The sequence below is a fragment of the Grampus griseus genome, assembly GCF_964374135.1.
Source record: "Grampus griseus genome assembly, chromosome: 9".
Lineage (NCBI taxonomy): Eukaryota > Metazoa > Chordata > Mammalia > Artiodactyla > Delphinidae > Grampus > Grampus griseus.
The window spans coordinates 21,919,314-21,938,353 of NC_139003.1; the positions used below are offsets into that span (position 1 = coordinate 21,919,314).

At 42.6% G+C, this 19,040-nt stretch overlaps 2 protein-coding genes across 5 annotated transcripts in view; one reads left to right on the plus strand and one right to left on the minus strand.

Moving 5' to 3' along the window:
• COPG2 (COPI coat complex subunit gamma 2) overlaps positions 1 to 5,357 on the plus strand; it is a 130,791-nt gene extending 125,434 nt beyond the window's left edge. Inside the window, exons 21-24 of one of the 3 annotated variants that reach the window (XM_082662549.1) lie at positions 1,821 to 1,918; positions 2,674 to 2,812; positions 3,108 to 3,206; positions 3,683 to 5,356. In XM_082662549.1, coding sequence (XP_082518675.1) covers positions 1,821 to 1,918; positions 2,674 to 2,812; positions 3,108 to 3,206; positions 3,683 to 3,813 — 467 coding nt within the window. In that variant the 3' untranslated portion in view covers positions 3,814 to 5,356. Of the gene's footprint in view, positions 1 to 1,820; positions 1,919 to 2,673; positions 2,813 to 3,107; positions 3,207 to 3,682 lie in introns of all 3 variants that reach the window. The other 2 variants (XM_082662550.1, XM_082662551.1) reach the window with 2 other exon arrangements.
• A 47-nt stretch (positions 5,358 to 5,404) lies between these two features.
• MEST (mesoderm specific transcript) lies at positions 5,405 to 17,730 on the minus strand (the record flags this gene model as incomplete). 2 transcript variants are annotated; one of them, XM_082662554.1, is made up of 12 exons in its annotated part: positions 5,405 to 5,531; positions 6,451 to 6,514; positions 7,707 to 7,783; positions 9,154 to 9,255; positions 9,507 to 9,577; positions 10,116 to 10,156; positions 11,252 to 11,310; positions 11,463 to 11,599; positions 11,723 to 11,800; positions 12,209 to 12,288; positions 14,412 to 14,524; positions 17,705 to 17,730. In XM_082662554.1, the coding sequence occupies 12 exons, from the start codon at positions 17,728 to 17,730 to the stop codon at positions 5,414 to 5,416; spliced, it is 966 nt and encodes a 321-aa protein (XP_082518680.1). In that variant the 3' UTR covers positions 5,405 to 5,413. The 2 variants fall into 2 exon arrangements, with proteins under 2 accessions (XP_082518680.1, XP_082518679.1); XM_082662553.1 differs by having other exon boundaries at positions 14,370 to 14,524.
• Between the last annotated feature and the right edge of the window lie 1,310 nt (positions 17,731 to 19,040).

Consider the following 19,040-nt stretch of genomic DNA (forward strand, 5'->3'; position numbering starts at 1 on the left):
CCTGCCTCTCCATTTTTATTTGATCATGACCTTTGTTCATACCGTAATCCCATTCTCTCCTTTAATTTTTTCTTTTTTAAATACCTCAACTGACGCATTCTAGGTTTGTGTTAATTTCCACTTCTTTCTTTCTTCTTCTTCCCCCTTCCTCCTGCAGAAAATCCTACCTTAATTTAAACAAGATCCTTCTTTCACCAACCCCCTATTGCACTGAAATACATTCTGTAGTTTTGATAGGTACACTCTTTCCTATATGGGGCAATCCATTCCCATCATCTGTTTTCAGTATGCTAGAGTGAATTCATTTGCTCTCTGAATTCAGGCCTATTCATAGGATTCCTACCAGTGGCTTTAATTACCTCTAACATTTCAATCTCTTGACTGCCTCAGCTACTAGAGCCTGCTGGAAAATATCTAGTCTCCTTCCTTTGAAATATAAGGTATTTCAGATTTGTTCCTAAACACATTCTCTTCTCAGCACCTATGTATTAGCCTCTCTCTTACTGCTTCCAATTACACCACTGCCTTTCTAGCCTCATTCCTTTAGCTCGTGTACCTTCCTCTGCTTGCCAAAGCTCTTTTGCATCTTTTGAGATCCAATTAAACTGTACATCCTTTCAAATTTTTTATGATTTTCCAAGGCTGTTAATCCTGCACTCCCACATAGCACTCTATTAAAACTTATATTAAAGAACCTATGGTACTAAATTGTAATGTCACAGGTATATATAGGTAGATCTCTCACACACACTGTTATTCAACTCCTAGACAGTCAGCTGTGGGGAAAAAGGTCATGTCTTAGTCGTCTTTTTATCTAAGGATCTGGCATATTCATTTATACCTTTACATTATAAATGTATTTACATGTTCTACATTTTTGGATGGAGGGAGTTTAAAGTTAAGACTGAACAAATGAAAGTCTCACTACCCAACCTGTCATATATGGTCTTTACATCTGAGTCTATTCTTTCCTGTCCTTGCCTATTCCCCAAGTAACTTTCTAACTCCACAGTTTCATATATATATATATACACACACATATGAAATTTTTTAAACCTACAAGCCTTTTCCAGACCATGGACTAGACCCTTATGTGCCTTTTCTTCATCCATGGTTAATAAATCCTCTCCTTCAGACAGTTCAGAAAATCCTATCTTCTTCATGAAGACTTCATTTTCCTTCATTTCTTCCACTGATTATCTCAAAACATATAATTACCCACTTGCTTTCCCATTGTACAACACTGACTTCACCAATATTAGAACTTCATTACTGACCTACTCACTAAAGGTTGAAAGTTGACATAAAGCAAGTTCATTCTGGTGATCTCTGAACCCACTTTTGCTCCACAATCTACAGATATAATATCTGTAAAGGTATCGAGACTGTGATATACATAGTATTAATTTAATGATCTGTGTGTTTTACCATCCATATTTTATGCTTTGTTTGTCAGCTTCTAAAGTAGTGGTTCTTAACGTGTTGACAGGCATGACAAAAAGCCCCTTAAAAAGTGTCTCCCCTGCTGCTTTCCTGATCTGTAGTCAGATGACCCCCTGCTTTCCTTATCTGAACATAAAAACAGAGTTTTGCTCATGTTGTCTTTTCTGTACTATTCTAACTCGCAGCAGGGAACAGATTTTAAAGTCCAGCGTACCGGCTTCTTTTGAGAACTACGACCCTAGAAAACAGCCTACATACGTGTCACTTGCTAATTCAGAACACAGGGCCAAGGGCAGATGGTGCTTCCTAAGTTACTGATGGAAACCGTGTGCTTGCACTGCCCATTGACGCAGGCTCGCCTGCTCTCTCTCCTCCAGCTGCAGGTACCTTCAGCTGCACCATGAAATTCACTGTCCGGGACTGCGACCCTGACACGGGGGTTCCAGCTGAGGAGGGGTATGATGATGAGTACGTGGTGAGTCTCCCCTGCAGAGAGACTCACTCTGACCCCCTGCACCACTGAGTGACTTCTGTCTGGAGAGAACATTTTCATCTGACATGAACTTATGGGATTGTATTCTTCTCAAACACATTACAGCTGAGGAGGACCTGGGCTAATCCTCCTGTCGTGGGAGTGCATCATGCCAAAGAGAATTGGGATTTACCACTTCAGTACTGATTAAAGCAAAACTCACCCTTTTTAATGTTTTTATAATAGGGATAATTAAGAGATGAAAATAATTACATGATTTTCATTGAGATCAGTTTTATTTAAAGTATTGGGGGTAGGGGTTTTTTGTTGTTGTTCAGCAGCTTTTAGTTTGCTTATAATGTAGCCACATCATGGACTGAAAAGCCTTCACAGAATGCAGGGAGAAGTTTTAGCAATATCTACCTGTTCGTGAATGCAAAGTTCAGAAGGCCCTGTACGGCTTGAACTCTGCAGTTACGTGTGGCAATGTGACTGCTTTGTACCTACACCAGGGCTACAGACGTTGATCTGAATATGGCTCTTGCCAGATGACCTGTTTTCTTGCTTTCCTTTGCTAGGGCCCACCTTGTTAGACTTATCCAGACTACAGAACTTCAAACTAGCTTGGTAGTAGAGTTTTTCCTAGGCTCCTGCAAAGGCTATAACACAGGATGATAAAACCAAATGAACTAATCTCTTCTACCTTCGTACTGAACTGAGAGGACTCATTTTCTGACCCCTGTTTGTTAACCCACTAGCTAGAAGATCTTGAAGTGACTGTGTCTGACCACATTCAGAAGGTAATGAAGCCTAACTTTGCTGCTGCCTGGGAAGAGGTAGGCGACACCTTTGAGAAAGAGGAGACCTTTGCCCTCAGTTCTACCAAAACTCTTGAAGGTGAGAACAATTTTGCTATCAGTATATTGCCTGATAGCAGTCTAACACCTAATAGGCATATTTGTTACTGCAAAAGGACTCCCTATTCTTTAAAAACTCCGTAAACTATTTCACTTTAAAAGGCCAGAACGCTGTCTTCATCATCTAACAGAGTCAACCCATTTCTAGTCCAGTAGCCTCCCTCCACACACCACCACCAACCCTGTGCACCCCCAACTCCCAGCACCAACTAGTGCAGAGGCAGATCCCTACGCTGACCTTTTCTCATACGGTTGCATCAATCTTCTCAACACAGAAGCTGTCAACAACATCATCACATTTCTGGGCATGCAGCCATGTGAGAGGTCAGACAAAGTACCTGAGAACAAGAATTCCCATTCCCTCTATCTGGCAGGTAAGAAACTTTCACCAGATTTCTCCTGTATTTTGTTGCAAAATTTGATAGGAAGGGATGTGCATGGGCATCTCATGCCCTGCTACTGTCCCATTATCCCATTATATGAGTTACAACTTGAAGCCCCATCAAAATGAATAATTTGTTTTAGCTGTTTAATTTGCATGCTATTCTTAGATGCTATTTAAGATGTATATTTGGCCCAAGACACTTAAATCTCTTCTACAGATACCAGTGCCCCCCGCTTAAGTACTCCATATCAATATTATTGAATACCTTCTATGTACCTGGTATTATGGGAATATAAAAGATTATTTAGAATTTGTATGTAGGATCAATTCCCACCATAAGCACAAATCTCTAGAAAAGCTAAACTAAAATAATAGAAAGGAAATGCAGGCAGAGCACGATCAATTTCATTATTCAGAGCTTGTTTTGAGTTCTTAACATGGTTTTCCTCACTTTTTTCCTCTCAGGTGTATACAGAGGTGGCTATGATTTATTGGTGAGGTCCAGGCTGGCCTTAGCAGATGGGGTAACCATGCAGGTGACTGTCAGAAGCAAAGAGGGAACACCTGTAGATGTTATCTTGGCTTCTGTTGGATAAGTTTTTACTGGGTGAGATGAAGTTGATGTACCCTTCACTGTCAGTGGGCTTTCAGGCTATTGGCATGAATTTCCCAGAATCATACTTTCAAAAATGAATGACTTCAGAAAAGCAAATTAAATGTTTGGCCCTGAGCCAGCAGATCAAGCAGATGTCTGTCCTTGTGCATGTCTTTTTGTTGTTCCTTTTTCTTTTTATTACACTTGGTCAGCTTTGGTATGGTAGTACAGCTTTGGGTGATCTTGAAAATCAAATACTATCCTATGCCCCAGCTGCCTAACTTCATTAAATTCTTTAATTCACTGTGTATCTGAAAGCTCCTGGCAATGTTGGAAAGCTTTTATCCCAGAGGGGTGGTGGGGGAGCGGGAGCCAGAGTCCACTTTTGTCAAAATTCATTTTTATTAATAGAAAATAAACACTTATTCCAGTTGTTATACTTGAAGTTGCTAATAAAAAAAAAGAATTTAAAATCACCACTTAATAATCCTGTTTTAACTAAGACAATGAAACTGTGGCTTAAAAAAAAGTATTCAGCACCATTTGCTCATAGAACTTTCAGACTTTGTTCTTAAAGTTTCTAGAACTTTCCCGTCTGTAAAGTACAGGAATTGCTGAGCTACATGAGGAACCCTCTCTGGGACAACCAACGAGAAGTTAAGCAATCAGTATATATTCAGCCTGGTAACTTGGACTGTACAACGATCCCCTCCTCTCCACTCTGGCTCAGGAGGGACATGCTTCTAAGCACTGAGGTATGACGAGTCCGACTGTTATTAGCTGGAAAGACCAGTTCTAACAGCAAATAACAGTAACTCTCTGGCACAGAGACTACTGTCCTTAATGTTCTGTGATTTTAGGAAATTCTGTAAATAGCTTGGCTTTACTTCAATTTACTCAGAAATGAAACATGTTTAATAAGGTTAAACTACTCTGCTAGAGTAACTGTCTGCTGGTTTAGTGTCCTTATAAAATACATACATAATACGTGTAGGTAAATCATAGTCTTAAAGTATACTTAGAATACTGTGTTATTGAAACCAAAGTCTAACAAAATGACTACAGTTAGAAGCAGCTAATGAAACTAAATCCAAAGTTATGACAAGGGAGACTCATTCTCACTTGAAGCTGTGCCACTTAGAGAATTAAAGCCATTCAAGGCGAGGTGAAGGTGGCACCTTTAGATAATTCCAACCAGGGCCAGAAATTAGCATTTCTAAATATTTCAGAAAAGTCCATAGAAGTGTTTCAAAGACTTTTATGCAAAAGAATGTCTGTCTGTCTTTCTGCATCAGTGAGTAGTAGTGCCCATCAGAATTTCCTAATAACACAAAGGGCCCATCAGAATTTCCTAATAACACAAAGGCAAGTCCATACACTTGATCAGATGTCAAAGGAATGGGAGGTGGACTATTAGAAGGTCACCCTTAGAGCTTCTGCTGGCTTTTTACTATATGCTGTTCACCAGTGTGAGTCAGGTGGACTTTTGTGAGAGAATAGTGTTTGGTGGCCAGGACCTCTTTTGGGCGTTTCTTGCTAAGTGGAATACACAACAGATAAGGGAATAGGGGAGGTAATACAGGGAAGCTACTCTTTCCAGCTCAGAAGGAGTTGATGAAGCCCATATATGCATTCAAGAAGCCCATGGGATCCTCTAGCTGTGGATAGTGGCTAATGTGGTCATCCAGAATCGACACTGTGGACCGCGGCAGCGTTTTCCTAGTGGAAGAGAACAGCATGTAGGTGAACTTGAGGCTGGAGGGAGGGGGAGGGATGTAAGCCAGTGGGCAGCCCTAGTAAACGCCCCTGTGGACATACCACACTGGAAGGAAGCAACAAAGAGCTTATTCACCTTCTACTTTGGAATTATATCTATCTTAGGCAGGTAAACTTGCCAATTCCATTTATGATGTATACAGACTAGTTTTTAAATGCTCATATTCCAACAGACAACAACGTGAAAATATAACACATATACAACACATGTCAGAGCGGGATGACTTCCAGCTCCTTGGAGAAGTGGGCCATTCAGCAATTCACTGTCCAAGTAAAGATAACAAAAGACCTTGCTTAACCTGAGGAGATGAGAGAGGGTATTTTTGTTTAAAATTAAATGTAAGCTATTTACTACTGGGTTGTTTCTACTAGGCCATGTGAAGGTATGGAACATTTTTATGTGACATAATCAAGCTCTCGTATTCCGACACCTTCCAAATAAATACCTAGAGAGGAGAACAACCTGCGAAGGCACTTTCCCACAGTTCCTTCTCCCCATGCAGTCTCCTCAGCTGAGGCCAATGAGTTGGCTTTACAATCAGACTAAAGCAAACGCTTCTTAAAATATATCCACTTCCATTCCTTGGTTCACGTGATAGCTGTTTCTTACCTGTACATCTCGGAACGTGTAGTAACCATGATAGTGAAAACAGACTGTATAAACCAAGAGAATGTATAACTGAATTTCTTGAGCTTTACATTATGTGAGAGTAAGATTCCCCATTTCATCCTCTATTATGTGTTTCCTAGATGAACAGCCAGTGAGGTCAGAGACAGAGGCTAGATTGCCTCAACAGACAATCCTGTTCACCACTGTCAGGATGAGGTACTAAGAAAACAAAGACCCCTGAGGGAGACTCACCTGTACAGCTCCAAAAACTCTGGATAGGGATTCACTGGATCCAGTGGCCCATAGATAAAATGAACTAGGAAGGGGAAGAGGAATGAATTATTAATAGCTCTCACATCCATTTTTCTATTCCCACTGTAAAATTAACTACCCCTCAAAAACAAAATTTTTTTTCTTTAAATTTCTTTTATAATAGAAAACCTAGCTTCTTTCAATAAGTAGGTTACAAGGAACATATGGGAACAAGCCTAAAAATCAGTCCATTTGAGACCTTTTCTCCTGTAAACAATCATTCAGTCCCTTCATCTCTTCCGTGCCCTGGACCAAAAGGAATAAGCCCCACTTCCAACATTCCATTTCTATAAATCCAGAAGACTGTCATTCTTTAAGTCTCTCTCTTCAGTTACAGTTGACCCTTGACACTTGAAATCAACCAGTGATAGCCTGAGCACTAAATACTCTGTGTGAGATAGTGCACTGAATTTCTTTTTTAAATCCGTAAGAATGAAGAGAGAAATAAGCAGAGACCACCTATAGCCTCTTCATTAGTAATCTAAACAGCCTGCTGTCCCAGCAATTCAGCATTGAATGTGGCAGCTACTGACAATGCACAGCACAGAAACTGGTCTAACTCTCACTCCTGACAGAGACACCAACTCCCTTTGCAACAGGATCTCAATGTTTTATATACTTCTCTTCAACACATGTCACTGGCTGCCAGATTAAATAAAGGATGGCCAGTTACATCTGAACTTCAGATAATGACTTTTTTTTTTTTAGTATATCTCAAATACTGCATAGCCTATACTTATCCTAAATAGGTGTTTGTTTGTTGTTTATCTGAAATTCAAATTTAGCTAGTTATCTTGTATCTTTGCTAAGTCCGGCAGTTATTTAACCCGTAGTCCTTCAGTTATTTAACCCGTAGTCCCTCAGTTTCCCTATCAAGAGGTAATATAGAGGGACTTCTCTGGTGGCGCAGTGGTTAAGAATCCGCCTGCCAATGCAGGGGACACGGGTTGGAGCCCTGGTGCAGGAAGATCCCACATGCTGCAGAGCAACTAAGCCCGTGCGCCACAACTAGTGAGCCTGCGCTCTAGAGCCCGCAAGCCACAACTACTGAGCCCTTGTGCCACAACTACTGAAGCCTGCATGCCTAGAGCCCGTGCTCTGCAACGAGAAGCCCGTGTGCTGCAACTAAGACCCAACGCAGCCCAAGATAAACTTTATTTAAAAAAAGAAAAAAGAGGTAATATAGAAATACTCACTGGGAATAGATACAGAGGCAAGAGCTCCCACCCAGCGTCTTCTAAACTTCTTCCTTTGATTGATGTACTGCAAGAGACTATAGGACAGATAGGTCAGCAAGAGTAAAACAAGAAACTTTTTTTTGCTATGGGGATGCAAAGGCCTGACAGGAACCACAAGGAACACAACCTACTGAACACGATCAATACGTTTTCTTAATCCAGAAGCAACTTGGCATTCCTGGGAATGGCCCACTTAATTTACCCGTTTCCGTTACCCTCTAGAGTTAACCACCATGTAGCTATGGCAGTGATCACGCCTACTATCGATGTTAGAATTAATGGTTCTTTGTGTTTATTAAGCAGGGAATGAAATCTAGGAAGGCTGGAAGTTACTTTGGATTGCATGTGACTAAAGTCTGGGTCTAGAGTTCTGATTTTGGCTTCACCACTAACAAGCTCTGTGACTCAAAAGTTGTTGCTAACACACACATCTTTCCTCATCTTCAAGAGACTGAACTACATGATCTCTAAATTGGTATCTACTTCTAAAATTCTGTGTAGAAGTTCATGAGCACAAAGCTTCAACCTCTGCATTTCATCTGACCACAGATAAAATGGAGGCAGAGTCCTCATCCTACAGTGTAAGATGTCACAGCTGCATTTTAGAACTCAAATTCATGTATTCTAATTATTCTGCCTGCCAACTCCAGGACAATTATTTTTGTGAACTTCAAATATCACCTCTTAGAAATGGTATTTAGTTTCTTGAAAGCACAAGGGAATTTTACAAGAGGGCTTTGTTTTTCAGTTTTTTATATTAAAATGAATCTTCAAGGGTCCCATTCCTTAGGGAGCAATGGCTCCCTCGACCTCACAGTTCCCAGCAGAGCCACCAGTTAACACACTGGAAGCTACACTGACCCAGCTGGCAAAGAGACAGGGCCTTTTACCCCAAGTAGTTCTGGATACACTATCTCTAGGTCCCTCTGCGAAAGTGGCTACATTCTCATTTGAACCAAGGCATGGGGATTCTTTGTACAAGACAGAGAAACCTCCCTTCTCAGTCCCTGTTGCTACAGAAAAGATATGAAAAAGGAAACAATCTGTACTTTGAGAGAGGCATTAAGCACCTTTCAGAATTATGATTAGACATTTTGAAACATTTACTATTGACAAAAGGTCCAAAGACGATTTGCCAGTCAGTCAGTTACAGACTAAATTAGCATTAGAATTTGCAGCTGTTTATCCAAACTTATGGTGCCAAATGGCTTAGGCTCAGAGCTCACTCTATTCTCAATTTCTTTCTTCTTAGAAAGTACAGAGCATGACTTTTTGGTTTGCCTCACAGGTCATAACCACTCTCCTTGTGGTTATGAAAGCAAGGAACAGAACACACAATCCCACATCTTTCCCCACTTCCCAAAAGAAGTGTCTCTGGAAACCAAAGCAAAGGGTTATTTCTTACCTGTCAATAACCAAGTTCCCGTCATTGTTGCGTATCCCTGCCCACATGTCCCACAGTTCACTCTCAGAGGGTCGGGTGTATGGCCCAAAGACCGGGGTGAGACTGAACGAGTTCAAAAAAGCAGAAAGGTAAGTGTGAGAAGAACTCAGTACATCAAGTATGATTGGAACCTCAGGTCATGTATGTCTGACCCTTGACTGGTTTATGAATTCCTTCTACTACTTGCCTGGCAGCGGTCAACACCTTTACTTTAAAGGGTCAAACCCTAAGATTTGGCCCAGAACTTTAATGGCAGCAACTTTTCACTACATTGCTCCCATGCTGAAGTGAATCAGTGTTTGACAATGACTTACCCTCGAGAGAATACGAAGAAGTTCATCAGTCGCGTGAGGATGGGTGACAGCATGCCTCCATCTTTGAGAAGCTATAGGTGTGAAAGTAAAAATCGAAGAGTCCAAAGAAAGAAAACAACTATCCAGGATAAAAGGTTTTATACTAGGAACTAAAAAAGGACTTTAGCCAAATCTACTGGCTTTTAGTTTCTTGTTCTGCTTACCCACATTCTTCTCCCATAGAAAACAAATCTATTTCTAATTCTCTTTAAGATTACATTCTACGCTTCCCTAAATCCCGAAGACTTTTAACTGATATATTCAACTTTAGACTAGGATCCCAGTTTGTTCAAACATCATGCTAATGACACAACTCTTTAGATAGCTGTACTTCTCCAAATATTTGTTGCTCTCATTCTCAGAAATAAGCCTTTATTTATCTAGGGGTCACTTCTACTGCTTTATTTTTCCTTTATTAAGGAAAAAATTAACTTCATTAACATGAGTTCATGATGAAACAGATTTTAACTACAGCCCTTGAGAGCAGGTATGGCCGTTATAAAGATACCAGCATTATTTATATCAGTATAAACCTTAAAAACTAAAGATCTAGTCAGTGGAGTAACCAACCTTTTGGAGAAGGAGAGGACGGTGAGTCTCAGGAAATATACCTGTAGGAGAAGAGACTTAGGGTAGTTATTTACCAACAATCTTAGGCCAAACATAGGCCCATTATCGGAGACAATTCACCCTATTAGTTGAGGGCTTTTACTGCCAAAAACCAAACTACAAATAAAAACTTAGTACTGTCATTTATTATTTATCCAGGGAATTCTGTGTTTATCAGGTCAAACTCTATCCCACTGGGATCACTTTCCCCACTGTAGAGAGAAGGGAAAAATATGTCATGGTCATCCACACTGCTGATGACTAGACTCTGGCTCCCCTTAGCGTTTCCACCCATTCCTCAGAATACACAATGTTGTTAACTATTCAGGCTGCAAAGGAAACCAGAGATTTTTCAAAAGTGTAGATGCTTCAAAACACCTAGAGCTTTTCCGTTTCCATTTTTTTCCAGAGTCAACGGGAGAAAGCCATGAGCATTACTGATAAAGGGACAAACAGACTCCTCTCCCAATCTGCCCTTAAGGTATTCTCAGGTGTTCGGGGGGCACCTGGATATTCATGGATTTACAAGCCAGGCTCAATGGCAGGCAAAGAACAAGAAACATCTCCAAAAGGTCTAATCAAGGGCTCGCTAATTTCCAACTGAAACTTGGCACTACTGTGAATTGAGAGTTTATGACACAAACCACAGTAGTAGTAGAAGCACCTGTGGCTTCATCTCAAATGTCTGCAGAACCCACTGCAGTTGTTGCAGAGATTGCGAAATATCATCTGCACTCCCCACTACTTCTAATCACAGTTGTTACCAGACACACCACAAGATCTTGCTGGAAAATGCATTAAATACATTTTAAAAAGCACATCTTACTATAACACAGCTTTCTATTAACTTACGTCAGGATAATCAGTTTCCTTTGTAATCTTACTTTATTTTCTGTATTTAAAAATATTACTCTGAGAAAGCGTCAGTAAATCTCATCAGGCCACAAAGTGGTTCATGGCATGAAAGAGGTAAAGATCCACTACTTTGCTTGGGTCTGTTTGCAGTACCATCAGGCTACCATTTAGACGTCACTGCCGTATCTAAATGTGGCCCTCTAGGCTACACCTCACTTTCCACCCGCCTCCAAGGCAGTTACCTCCATTCGACAGACAGAGACTCTTGATGGTAAGCCGACCAGATCGATTCTGCTTGAACCTAGAGGTGGGGAGGGAAACACATAGCTTACTGAGCAGCTGAAGACAAACTCCCAAGAGGGAAAAGGGCCAGAAAGAACCCAGAACAATGTACTTCTCTCATCTTAAACGAGTGAAACCTGTGAATCGTACACAAGTCATGGCTTCACTGACCTATAGAGCAGCTCCTGAGCAACGATATCCCCATAGTCGTGAGACAACAGGTTGATCCTACGGTTCTGGAGCCCCAGATGCCGCAAAAGAGCTTCCACGATGCTGGCCTGCTCGAATATGGAATAGTGATGTGGTCTCTAGGGAAAGGAGAGCCCAGATACACAGGGTGAAGTCAAGGGTGCAGGTGTGTCTGCCAGCCTGACCCCTCCATCCTTGCCTACCCCCATCCCGCAACACTGCCCCATCTAGATGCTGCTTACCGGTTTGTCACTGAAGCCAAAGCCTAGGAAATCAAGGGCAATCACTCGATGAAACCTGAGGGTCAGACCTTCCCAAATCTACAAGAAGGAAAGGGATGGTTTGGTCTTTCTAATCCTGCCCCTCCTCTTCTCCAACCTACAGCAGCAAAGGAGTTTCATCCCTATCTCAGCTTAATAAACAGACTTCGATAAAGGGAAAATCTTATGAAACCACCACAGGCCCACAAATGATCCTCCTGGAAAGTGCTTTATTCCTTATAATTAATCTCCATTGAGGGAGGAACTCCAACATTTTTTAACTTGGCAATGATCGCTCCCAGATTGCCAAAGACTTTTTTACTCCCTTACAGTAAATGAGCAACAGTTTTACATTTAATCCTATTTTATTAAGCAACTCAAATATGCAAGTCTTCCAGTGCTGACAACAAAATCCTCGATTTTGGATTTTTAAAGGCATAGTAGGATCCAGAAGTCTGATTTCCTTACCTTGTACCAGTCATAGCTGGATGTTGGAAAGCCGTGTAAAAGCACAACTATCTCTGGACTTCCAACCACACCCACAGAGTCTGGGAAGAGAGAGAGCAGTTAGGCCGACGTCCTAAGAAAATAACCCTGAAGATATGAAAAAACGAAATAATCTGGTATAAAGGACAAGAAACCTTGACCAAATTAATGAAATTAAAATAACAGATTTTTTTAAAAATGCAAGCTTATTGCTTTACGTAAGAATAGCCATTTGATATGTTTTCTTTTATTCTGTATATTTAAAAATTGTAAATATAGCCAATATTTTATAATAACTTTAAATGGAGTATAATCTATTAAAATATTGAATCACTAATGTTTTACACCTGAACTAATATAATATTGTAGATCAACTATACTTCAATTTTTTATAAACGTAAATAGCTCACTTTATATGAAAATACTTGACGGCAGACTGCTTACTTTCACCTAGATTTTTAAGAAGTATTTCCTCATTTCTCCCTTTATTCTGTGTCATTAATATGTAAATTGCTTTTCCACAGTAAAAAGTAAAGCTTCACAGTTAAAAGTATACAGTCACAACTTAATAACTACAAGTTCTTTGTACCTGATTATTAATGGCCTCACAAAAATTCCCTTCCTCAACCCAGTGGGTGCCTCAGTTTATGCCATTTGTCCAACAATTTTATTTCCCGCAGAGGAGACTCAACTGAATATTAAAAGCATAATGCTCAACTATTGCAAAATTCTAGCAACTATAAGAAAAGGCTAATAAACATGAACATTTTTTAATGTATAAACATCTTTTAAATTAGCCAAATATTTAAACGGTAAGTAGTCTTGCTAATAAAAAATAGTATTAGATTAAAACTGATAGATTCATATACTGCCACTGGCATGAGAATTTGATAATAAGGTTTACAAAAATAATTTAGTTAGAAGCAATGAAAAATTGTATATACTTTAGCCTAGGAGTCTTATTCTTGAGAATCCATGCAAATAAATCATTTCATTTACACGAAGTACTATTTGAAAAAATAAGGAAAAAATTAACACATACATGGAGATTTCCCTTTAACATTATTTAAAACATTGGAAAACTAGAAACAACCTAAGTGAACAACATAAAGAAAATTATATACTTACTTTTAGTTGAATATAGCGAATGAGAGGAGGTCAGGAGCAATAATGAAAAACGGTTTATGACAAACATTTTTCGTTATTGCTCTTGACCCCCGCCCAAAAGCAGTCTTTTCCAATCTTGTTTCTCATTCCCTTTACCTATAAAATGAGGTGAACAGCACCTTTCCAAGTACTGTTGTAAAGATTAAACGAAATTATGAAGGTTGAAAACATAATTCAGTGCCTAGCATAAGGTAATTAATTGGTAAGTAGCAGTCATAATAATTATTAGCAAATTAACTTAGACAAAGGTATAAGACTTAAATCACATTTAGTTATACATATAACAAATAATCTTTATAGAAACAATAAAATGAAATCAGGGATGGGGGAACAGAACCAATGGCAGCTGTATCTATGGATGTTGTTTATATTATCTGACACTAGGGGCGCTCACAAAAGAAAGCCAGTACTATCTATCACTGCAAATCAGGCTACAAAGTAAATTATACTGGTCACATATACACTACCAAATGTAAAATAGATAGCTAGTGGGAAGCAGCTGCATAGCACAGGGAGATCAGCTCGGTGCTTTGTGACCACCTAGAGGGGTGGGATAGGGAGGGTGGGAGGGAGACGCAAGAGGGAGGAGATAATGGGGATATACGTATATGTATAGCTGATTCACTTTGTTATACAGCAGAAACTAACACACCACTGTAAAGCAATTATACTCCAATAAAGATGTTAAAAAAAAAGTCAATCAGAAAAAATAAATAAATTATACTAACAAGTCAGTCTATGGACATTGGAATCTCCATTCCACCACCCTCACCCTCCCAGCAATTTTCTTTGAGTTTCCCTGCTATCAAATTAATGAGGGGAATTAGTCCATTCCTTCAAATGGACACTACACAGAAAAAGAGGGTTTTCCCCTCCATCACTGAGGGGCAACAGAGACCAATGGATGCAAAATAAGTACCTCAGAGGGACCCACGGGACCTCTACGTGCAGAGTGTTTCAAGAGCCCTGTTCTTACCTTGGTAGAAGATACGCAGTCCCTTGTAGGTAAAAAATTTGCCTGATGACTTCCATGAGTGAAGAGCAGGGGAAAGCTGGGGGGGCGGGATGTGCAGATAGGCTGCAAGCAGGGGCACAGCCAACAGCCCCACCTGGACCCACCACTCCCTCATCCTGTAGGGAAATCAGAAACCCGGGGTAAGCAGTTGGGTGACATTGTACATGATTCTAACACAAGCCCCAAACTGGTAAAACAGGGTGGGGAATTTCTGTACCATGTGGGGACTACCCTGTCCTCCATGTCAACCGTGGCAGAAAATTTACCAAGAATGTAAGTGTACTCTGCCTGCTATGGCAATCACCATATTTGCTCATCATTCTAATTTTAAGGAAAAAAATATACTATTTTCATATGTAATCTTCCCCCTCAACTTCATCCCACTTTAACCCCACAGCCCCTCCCTTGTGCTCTTCCCAAGACCTGCTGTAGAGGTTTTATATAAAGTAAAAGGAAGATAAATCACTTAAGTAACTTCATTGTCTTTTATCAAGGCTTCCTGGGGGGAGGGAGGGTTCCCTTCATATTTACTCTAAAAGCTCTACCATCTACCCACCAGCCCCGCACCGGTAAAATGTTTTACATATATATATATATATATATGTATATATATTAAACTAATGTTTGTTTAAAAAAAAAAAAAGTAGGAACATCACATGTCCTAAAGCAGAGAGCTGCTCTTGATTTTCTAATATTTATCAACCCTCTGACTCCAGTGAAGCCCAGTTTGCTACTACTATCTGGATTTGTGCTGAGAAACTGCTCAGGGTAAAGAGTCTGTGAAAGTAAGAAGATAGGTGCCCTGTATATTCCAACGTAAGCAGCTTTATCATGACCCTGAATATCTAATCTCTTGAGAGGTCAGGGCAGCAGATTATATTTCTGCTTTTCTTAGCAGACTCTTGAGGAAGCTCCCCCATTTATTTAATTTCTTAGGATGCCCCTTCCTTCCCATCCTCCCAAAAAGAGGAGCAGAGCATCTGAGAACTGATTTTGTTTTGGGGAGGAAAGCACTGATTTGCACACCCAACTTTCCCATGCCCAGGACTTCGAAGGTCCAGATCAATTCATCCACAATGACAAGAAGTGCTAAACAGGAATTAGAAACAGTTCCCTCTGTTTCTAGCTTATGACTCCTGATGGCCACCAGGGAAAGAACCATCAGTAGAATGGAAATTCTCTTAAAAACAGCCAGAATGGAAATACCGTCTAAAACTAAAATAAGAATTGTCAAGAACACAGAACTATAAATAAGGGGAATTAATTGTGAAAGCCCTGGTGGAAATGTCTTTGTGCCTGTATCCTTCTACCATATTACCTGTAATCTGGCCACAATCTCTAACAAACTAATCCAACTCACAAGATATTTATTTATTTTAGAGTTTTTTTCAAAAAATAAGAGCCTGTAGTTTCACATCCACAGAGAATCTCAGCTCTTTTGACTATTTTTAAGGTGTCACCAGGGCGGTCTTTTTTTTCTTCCCCCCTCTGAAGTGCATATCCATAAAACAGACCCAGTGATTTGGTTCTACCTTCCAAGGTAGAAAGATTAAAGATTAAGAAATGATTAGAAAAAATGCCCGGAACATGACCATTATATCGCAATATCCACCCCCCACAGTAGTAGTAGGCTACATCCCATTATCTCCTGAAAAGGTGAGATGACAAAAAGTATCAGGTTTAGATGATCATTTCTAAGCGCTACCTGTCCTGGACTTAAGCTTATACATTTTCACCTGCGCATTTCATCACTCCTGATCCCCACACTTCTCATCTCATTCATTGACGGGTTCCAGCAGCCGAGTATCTGCAGTGACTCAGCAGAGAGCCGGGGAGGGCATACGAGAGTAGCTGAGCAGGAGAGGCTCCCCCGCCCCGCCGCCGACCACCATGCGGGGCGGTGAGGGAAAGGACTGACACTCTCCGCTCGGGACACCCTCACCCCGCACCTCTTCCTTCTCTTTTACGCTAAGAAAGCGAAGAGGCAACCCCTCAGAAAGCCGCTTTCTGTCTTAATTACTTCAGTAAAAATGCCCCCAACAACATTTTAGGATTTTTAGTACGTAAGCAATCAGGCAGTCAGTAGGCAAAATAGATTAAACATTTTTTGACCCAAATCTCCATTCTTTGATGAGCCAAGAATCAAGAGTACAAATTCAGCAAACCCCAGTAACAAACCTTCCAGAAATTAATGAACCTTTCCGAGCCTTTATTTCTTCATCTTGTAAATAGGAAAAATACACACATTTAATACCACCAAACCTGCCCACTTCACAGCATCGCGGTGAGACTATGAACTATTTTGTAAACCAATGCAAATAATTCATGTGTAATATTATGAGTTTGGTCACATCATTCTCACTTGGCTTCCTGTTACTGAAATCTCAAAAATACTTACGCCTCGGTGATAAGACACTGCCAGTTCTAGTCACACCTATGCGGTAACTCACGCCATGGCGACACCAGGGTCTTCAAATCCTAAATCACCGCAGTGCAATACCGGGGTCTCAAAATTCTAAATCGTGCCAGGGCGATGCAGGGGTCTAGAAACCCTAAATCGTGTCAGGGTGATATTCGGATGTTAAAATCCTAATTCACGCCAAGGCAAAATCCAGATCTAGAAACCCTAAACCGCGCCAAGGCGATGCTGGGATATAAAAACCCTAATCGCGCCAAGGCGTTACCGGAGTCTAAAAATCTTAAATCGCGTCAAAGTGAAACCGGGTCTAGACACACTAATTCACACCTAGGGGGTACTGGGATCTAAAAATCCTCAATCGCGCAAGGGTGACACCAGGATCTAAAAACCGTCAATCGCACCAAGGCGATGCCGGGGTCTAAAAATCCTCAATCATGCCAGGGTGATGCCGAGGTCTAAAAAAAATTGTAAACCATATCAGAGTAACACCAGGGTCTAAAAATCCTAAGTCACTCCAAGGCGCTACCAGGGTCTAGAAATTCTAAACCGCACGGGGTGACGCCAGGGTCTAGAAATTCTAAATTGCATCAGAGAGATACCAGGGTCTAGAAATCCTAAATCAGGGAGATCAGGCGTTCTGAACATTCTACTGTGTGCAGGCGAGACATCCTCTTCCAAGCAGGTAGAACGGGCTCAGAGGACGGGAATGCATGCCCCTCACCCTCCGGAGATTTTCCCTCTACTGCGGGAGTCGCGCTCTGGCAGCCCCAGCTCGGACGGACAAAGTCCCACCCGCTGGCCCGCACCCCATTTGGGGACGACGTCTGCAAGCCAGTCACACACGCTCCCCCCACCCCCTCTCCCACCACGCACCCACCTGCGGAGGCGATCTCGGCGCACCATGGTGGCGTCTTATCCCATGCCGCCTGCACACCGGCCCTGAGCAAAGGGCGCGCCGCAGCGCCCGCAGCGGTGCAGGGTCGGCCGGCAGCTGGGCGCAGCCCACAGCCCGCGAGGGCGGCGCGGCCGCGGCAAGCAGCGAGTGGCCACCGGGGCGTGCGCTGCGGCAATGCGCAAGGCGCGGTTGCCGCAGAGGAGGCGCCGCCCGCCGTGATGCGCCGGGATGTGCTGGTGGCCGCGGCAGCGCAGAGTGAGTGGGCACCGACTTTTAGAGCCCACCCGCGCCCCGCCCCTGGCCCGCCCACCGCGCTGCAGTGCCCCTCCCGCCGAAGCCACCCCCTTCCCCGCAGCCCCGCTGAGGGCGCAAGGATGGGGCGCCCCTCCTACAGCAGCTGCTTCGGAGGGCACCTTCAGGGGTATTGACCCCCACCAGCACCCCGCTGCTCCCTCACGGCCCCCTACCCTGAACCACAGGTTCTGTAGCAAAAATCCTCCTCTGGCGAGTTAACACTACAGGAAGACACGACAGACTTCCTGAGACTCCATCACCTCCCCCGAGACCACCCATAGGCCCCCAACCCCAGCCCCAGGGGTGGCCACTCGACCTCAGATGCAGTGGGACCAGGGCTTCCGCTGTGGCGCCGGCTCACATCCCGCTCGCGATCCGCGCTGAGGCGGGGGCTCTGAACCGCTCGAGTGCCCGGGCCAAAGCAGCGGTCCCTGAACGCCCAACACCTCCTAGGTCCCTAACTACAGGTACCCACCAAGGGCACAACCGAGTGGCTAGGGAACGACAAGCTCGGCTGGGCTACCGCAGAGCTAATCGGCTGATTCAAGGGACGACCGCTCGAGAGCAAAAAACGGGGCAAAACTTGGGGCAAGTCTGGGCTCTCTCGGTCAGCCACCGCCGCGGCGCTGGGCACGTTTCCTCTGCGGCAGCGCGACGTGGTCGGCGTGCCGGAGGCCCGCCGCAGCCCTCCCGCGGCACCCACTCCCGGCATTAGCCCGTCCTGTGCCGGAAAGAATGATCGGCCGAATTATGAGACTAAAGCTCCCTTTGTTTATGCATTTATTTAAGACTGAATCACAATGCGAGGGCCCCAGTGGTACAGAAAAGAGGGAAGGATTTTTTTCCTCATCCACAATCCTTTAAAAGACATCTATCACGCCTTTGAAGAGAAAAGTGTAGAGAATCAGTGTCTGTTCGTTTTCTGGCTGTAAATTGAATTCCTGACAAACGCGTGGGCTGCGAGCGAGCCAGGCGGCCCGAGCGGTGCCGGCTCCCTCCAGCAGGGGCGCTGCAGGCCTCTATT